A 6,347-nucleotide genomic window follows, 5' to 3' on the forward strand; every position below is an offset into this window, starting at 1 on the left:
CGGCAATACTCATGATTATAGATACACAGCCACCCTCATGAGTTATTTAGAAAAGATATAAACGTTGTTAAAATATTCTGGCCTTAATCACGTTATCAGAAAAGAAAGAAAATATTCATTATCGTCTTACTTTTTCTGTGTAGAGTTGAAATAGAGCATACTGATTTGTATGGCGTGTTATATGGATAATTTTCTTCTTGTTTGTATCTTACAGGAACCACTCATTCCAACACAGTTGTTGAATATATCACACTAGCAAGCGCAAGTTTGCAGTATGCACAGTTACATATCGCTGATAATGCTGTGTAACAGAATAAAGAACCCACATCACGTTAAACCGAGGATTTCTTTGTTCTTTTATTGCAACAACGTGTCCATCTGAAGAGATTGCATACGAATCCATCACAGCTTCAACAACTCTTGTATATTGGATTCAGGATGCAACTTACACCATTGACGTTTATCGTGCTATAACAACTTACTCACCATCAAGAGGCTGTGATTCCAGAACAATACCATGGCTGATGTAGAGAAATTAAAGTTGATCAGGAAAAACACCAAAGGGGGATTGACACGCACCCTAAACTCAATCGACAGGCTATTAAAGGAAACCTTTGGTGAGGTCGACACCTTAAAGGGGTACATAGCCAAGGCGGAAAGTCAATTCAAACAAGTTGAAAGCAAGCATGCGGAGCTGGTCGAAAATATAACAGATGAGGCGACATTCGAAGAAGAGGAGACCTGGATGGGAGAGTGTGAGAGTAGGTTTGTGGAGACCATTGTACGTGCGAGGAAGTCCATTGGGTCCGCAAGCTGTGGTGAGCCGCCTACCTCCCCGCCCGTGACGCCGTCAACTCCCCCTACTTCTACACCATCTGCTGTTCAAGATCCGGCACCGCAAGCCGAGGCTGCGTCATGGCAACCTCGATCTACAAGTCCAGAACCGATTGCTCCCTTAACTCCGCCCTCTCCGATGCATCGACATTCAGCTTGCACACCTAAGATGCAGAAGATGAAATTCCCCACTTTCAACGGTGACATCAAGGACTACCAGCGTTTCCGTACCTTGTTTCAACATTGTGCTGCTGACCTCACAGAGATAGAGTGTTTCTACCAACTCACTCAAGCCATGATTAATGCTCGCGAACGAAACATGATAAAGGGCTGCATTAATGTGCAGAGGGCTTGGCAGGTACTTGATGAGAAGTACGGAGACCAAGACAGAGTTGTCGACAGTCTACTCCGTGACTTGGAAAACCTGAAGCCGTACGAAATCAAGGGCAAGATTAGTCTAAATGCCATGACTGGATTTGTTCAAACCTTGCAGGTATTTGAGATGCAGGCCGAAACAATCGGCCTCTCTGGAGAGCTGAATAGTAAAATCATGCTAAGTCAGATCAAGCAAAAGATGCCTGAGGGACATCGCATCGCTTACTACAGAGATGTCAGAGACGAGCACATCAGTGACTCCCTTGGAGGCTTGGTCAAGTGGCTACATAGACAGCTCCTACTCCAAGAGAAGGCGAAGTCACCTTTCCCAGAGAAGACGAGTACCTGTGAGATGAGTCAAAACAGAGGAAGCAAGTCTTCAAATGCAGCAGCGTGGAATCCACCTAAACAGATCCAATCTAAAGAGGGGAAGCGTTCCGGGGTTCCCAAGTGTCCTCTCCATGTCAACTCGAATACGCACTTCCTGAAAATGTGCATCAAGTTCAGGAACCTCAGTCTAAAGGAAAAGTATGACGTCATGAAAAAGAATGACATCTGCAGCAGATGTGGTCATGACAACTGCCCTGCAGGGAAATCCCCATACGACCACAAGCTGTGTCAGTTTGCGTCGCCATGCAAGGTTCAGAGTTGTGGTGATGATTCACACTTCTCTGCTATCTGCCCTGTTGTATATGGAGGGAAATATCAAGGCTCGTCATCTCCGCAGGATCTCAATGTGCCACCTACACGTCCACACACCACTTCAGCGAGTGTGAAGACTGTCGCGAACAAGGACACAGGGGCACTACAGAGCGTCCTCCCCACTGTGATGGGATATCTGCGACACGGAAATAACCGTCAGCTGGTGCGGATTCTCTTAGATGGTGGGAGTCAGGCCACCCTGGTAAGAGAGGGCATCTTCTCCAAGACCGAGAAAGACATCTACCAGGATCACGATCTGAGTCTGGTTGGCGGTACCAGGATCAGACGAAAGCTTCGACTATTATATTGTTTCATCGAAGACATCGGGGGAAACTTGTCGTACCCAGTTTCCGTCACAGAAATAGACAAGCCTTGTGGAGAAGCCCCTGTCGTGCAAGCAGAAGACCTCCAGCAGTATCCCCATCTAAGGGAAGTGGATATTCACGCCGCCTCGTCTGAAACTGTCGACATGTTGCTTGGCGTTGACAACACGCACTTGATGGTATGGGAGGAGTACATCCTTGGGGAAAAGCCTGACGAGCCAGCGGCGGCGAGATGCCCCTTGGGATGGTTTATCCAAGGAGGACGTTCAGGAGGCCCTACAGCTCTGCTTAATTACGTCAACGTATCGGCAATCGGTCCCCTAGAGGAGTTCCTCGGCCTGGAGACAGTAGCCTTGCAACCGAGACGATGTAAGTGCTCAACAGAGATCTTGAACAGAGGAGCAACCAAAACCATGGAGCAAAGTGTTTCTCAGCGTCAGGACGGCTCGTATGAAGTCAGATTGCCGTGGAAGAAGTCTCCTGACAGTTTACCTGACAACTACAACTACGCCGTTAAGAGGTTGCATGGCTTAGAGAGCCAATTCAGAGATAGGCCTGAGGAGTGGGACGTATACTGCAAGCAGATGAGGGACTTGCAACACAGAGGTGTCTCACGTCGTGCCAGTGACACAGAAATTTGACAGGACAAAGAAGCTGGGCGAAAAATGTGGTTCTTGCGACATTTTGCAGTAAAGAAAGATTCGCCTACCACCCCAGTCAGGATCGTCTACGACGCAAAGGCAAGATTCCAAGGTCATTCTTTGAACGAGTACCTCGTGAAGGGTGAAGACCTTAATGCTGATCTGTTCAACGTGGCTCTGCGTTTCAGAGAGAACGAAGTAGGCGTCATCGCTGATATCAGAAAAATGTTTCAGGCAATCAAGATCAGCCCGGAAGATGCAAGGTTCCATCGGTACGTCTTTCGAGAAAACCCGAAACAACCCATTCAAGTCTATGAACTCACCACTGTGACATTCGGAGACAGGCCTTCTCCAACGGCAGCAATTGTCACACTCAGGCACGTCATAAATCGACACGCACCCGATGATGAGCAACTGAAGAAAGTTGTCACCGATCAGTTTTATATGGACGATCTGAGTGAATCGGTCACCAATGTCGAGGAAGCCGTCAATATGAAAGCCAAGCTTGTAGAAACGCTTGCTAAGGGCAAGTTTGACATTCGCAAGTGGCAGTCGAACGTACAGGAAGTGTGCGACTCTGAGGAGGACACTCAGACCGCATCTGTGTTAGGAACAAAATGGAACCTCTCGACTGACACACTTAGTGTAAAAGAAGTCAAGCCCATGGAAGATGCTCTCCTAACCAAACGCAAGTTGTTGGCTCACACGGCATCATACTATGATGTGTTTGGTATGCTTTCTGGATTGTTGATCCGGCCGAAGATTCTACTCCAGCAACTGTGGCAGCTAAATGTCGACTGGGACACGCCACTCAACGACAGACCTGAGCTCTGTCGAATCGTCAGGGAGATCAAGGTGGATTTGGAAGCAGCATCTACCATAGAGATCCCACGATGTCTCATTCCTGACACATTGCGAGGGAAAAGGCCATTGCCAGAGGTTTCTCTACACGGAGCCAGTGATGCGTCTGAAGATGCCATGGGCATTGGCGTCTGGTTGAGATGGTCAGAGACTGAACACACGGAAGTACAGTTGTCCTTCGTCGCTGCAAGAGCCCGACTCACTCCATTCAAACAAACGAGTATGCCAAGGAAGGAGCTTCAGGCCATTCTCCTACTGTCAAGACTGATCGTTGCTCTGAAAGATGCCCTTCGTTTCACCATCTCCTATTCGAAGATGTGGACGGATAGTTTGACTGTAGTAAGGTGGCTGCGGGGACAGTCCAAGTCCTTTCGCTCGTTTGTCGCATACAGAGTGGGCGAAATCACCTCAGAGTTCGACCCTCACCAGGACATTGCCTACGTGCCGACCGATCAGAATGTCATTGACGTCGTCTCTAGAGGCACCACCGCGGAAGGAATGCTTGAGGTCATCAAGGGACCAACTTACCTGAAGCAACCACCTGAGTCCTGGCCAAAGACACCGCAGAACATCCAGGACGACACTTCGGATCCAGAGAAGAAGAAATTCCATGTACGAAATGCGAAGACACTAACGCTGAAAGTCAATGCAGTGGCTCACACTACCGCAATCGCTGATCCCACCAGCTTCTCGAATTGGCAAAGGCTGAAGATGGTCACAGCTCGAGTGTTATCCGTGAGAGATGTCCAAAGAAAGAATGGCACAAGAAGCTTACCCAGCAGATTTCGCAGTGGCCGTCTGCCAAACTCCTGAAAGAGGCCGAGTTGTACTGGATACGTCAAGCGCAGAAGGACATCAACTTTCAAGATGCCAACATAATGCGCCTCGATCCGTTCTTCGACGAAGGAGAAAAAGTGTACCGCGTTGGAGGTCGCATTCGCCATGCTCCGATATCATACGACACTCGTCATCCCTATCTCCTCGCAAAGGAAAGCCACATCAGTTTACTGATTGTCAGAGATGGACACTCCCTTGCTCTTCATGGAGGACAACTCAGGACTGCGGCGGAAGTGAGGAGAAGGTATTGGGTTGTCGGTGACACGAGACTCTCCAAACGCGTGGTGAAGGAATGCATCGTGTGCCGTAGGCATAGAGGGAGACCAGTCGAACAGAAAATGGCGGACCTCCCAGAGTGTCGTGTGAAGCCCTTCTCACCGCCATTTCAGACAACGCTCGTGGATTATCTCGGGCCGATAAACGTGAAGGTAAGCCGCAACATCACTGCCAAGGGTTACTGTGCTGTGTTCACATGTGCGGCTACCAGGGCTGTTCATCTCACTTGTGTCCAAGACCTTTCGACACAAGCTTTCCTGCAGGCCCTGGATCGCTTCATCAGCATCAGGGGTGCACCGGCCACCATCACCAGTGATAACGGGACCTGCTTCCGTGGTGCTTACAACACGATCAACACGCTCAACCTACGACTGGACCAGACAGAACTGAGGGAACACTGTAGTAGCTTCAAGGTGCAGTGGAAATTTGGGCCTCCTGGTGGACCCCACCATCAGGGTGCTGTCGAACGCATGGTGCAAGAGGTCAAGAAAGCCATGAAGCATCTCGTGAAAGCTGATCGTTTGCCCTTCCCTGAATGGGAAACAGTCTTTAGCCAGATTTCAGGGTTGATCAACAGTCGACCGATTACAGCTGTGTCATCTTCACCTCTCGATCATCCCCCTCTTCCTCCGAATCATTTCCTCATTGGGAGAGGAGATCTCCCGAGCCCTGATGTTCCCTGTGCGCAGTATAATGGAGACTTCAGGAAGCGGAGAGAGCTGTGCAACGCAATGGTCGACAGGTTCTGGGCACGGTGGATGGACTGCATACAAAAGCTCTCACCGCGCTCGAAAAACCAACGTGCAGCAGAGAACCTACAAGCGGGTGATGTTGTGCTCGTCATCGGAGAAGACAAGAGGCGCGGCGTTTGGCGAATGGCTGAAATCCTGCAGACCTTCCCTGGAGACGATGAGCTGGTTCGCGTCGTCGAGCTTCGTTACGCAGACAAGTCAGTCGCAAAGAGACCTGTGACCAAGCTGATTCTTCTCTTGAAGAGGACAGAGAGAGTAGACCTTCAAGGTGTAACTGAAGGACTGAGTAAATAATCGCGTTTTTCCGAAGAAAGGATTCACTGTAGCCTTTGTTTTTTCATCGTCAGCTCAGATCATTTTGGGCTACTAAGTTCTTGAATTTGGTTATCAACTTGAACAAGCGATTTCTTGCCCTAATGGAGACGGTGAAACTTAAATTTGCTCTGTTTGGACTTTAGAAAGCATTCTATTTGAATGTTCGTTTGTTAACTGGTTTGAATTTCACCTTTGGATCTAGTTAATTAGGTCTCGACCTTAGAGCAGTTATCTGTTCGTTGTTGTGTAAATAATCGCATTATTGTACACGTGTTGAGTGTTTATAAAGTGACTTCCGTCACGTTCAAGGGGGCAGGATGTCATGGAATGATACAATATAGTACGAGTCTCAAAATTAGGGTCTGAATTATAGACTGTTAGCAAAGAGTTCCGGTCAGTCGTTCCACAAGAGCAGCAGTTTGCTCAGCAGT

General features: G+C 48.6%; 2 protein-coding genes across 2 annotated transcripts; both read left to right on the forward strand.

Moving 5' to 3' along the window:
- The first annotated feature begins 517 nt into the window (after positions 1–517).
- Positions 518–2,875, forward strand: LOC140233998 (uncharacterized). The gene has a single exon (XM_072314084.1). The coding sequence runs from the start codon at positions 518–520 to the stop codon at positions 2,873–2,875; it is 2,358 nt and encodes a 785-aa protein (XP_072170185.1).
- A 24-nt stretch (positions 2,876–2,899) lies between these two features.
- On the forward strand, positions 2,900–5,895 carry LOC140233999 (uncharacterized). Its single transcript, XM_072314085.1, has 2 exons — positions 2,900–4,348; positions 4,423–5,895. Exons 1-2 carry the CDS (start codon positions 2,900–2,902, stop codon positions 5,893–5,895), a joined length of 2,922 nt encoding a protein of 973 aa, XP_072170186.1.
- Positions 5,896–6,347: the final 452 nt, after the last annotated feature.

The sequence above is a fragment of the Diadema setosum genome, chromosome 10 (assembly GCF_964275005.1).
Source record: "Diadema setosum chromosome 10, eeDiaSeto1, whole genome shotgun sequence".
In the NCBI taxonomy this organism is placed as follows: domain Eukaryota; kingdom Metazoa; phylum Echinodermata; class Echinoidea; order Diadematoida; family Diadematidae; genus Diadema; species Diadema setosum.

Coding starts and splice junctions, on each gene's coding strand:
- LOC140233998 (XM_072314084.1), top strand. CDS start 518: ATGGCTGATGTAGAGAAATTAAAGTTGATCAGGAAAAACACCAAAGGG.
- LOC140233999 (XM_072314085.1), top strand. CDS start 2,900: ATGTGGTTCTTGCGACATTTTGCAGTAAAGAAAGATTCGCCTACCACC. Junction 4,349..4,422: donor CAGAGAAGAAGAAATTCCAT/GTACGAAATGCG, acceptor TGATCCCACCAG/CTTCTCGAATTGGCAAAGGC.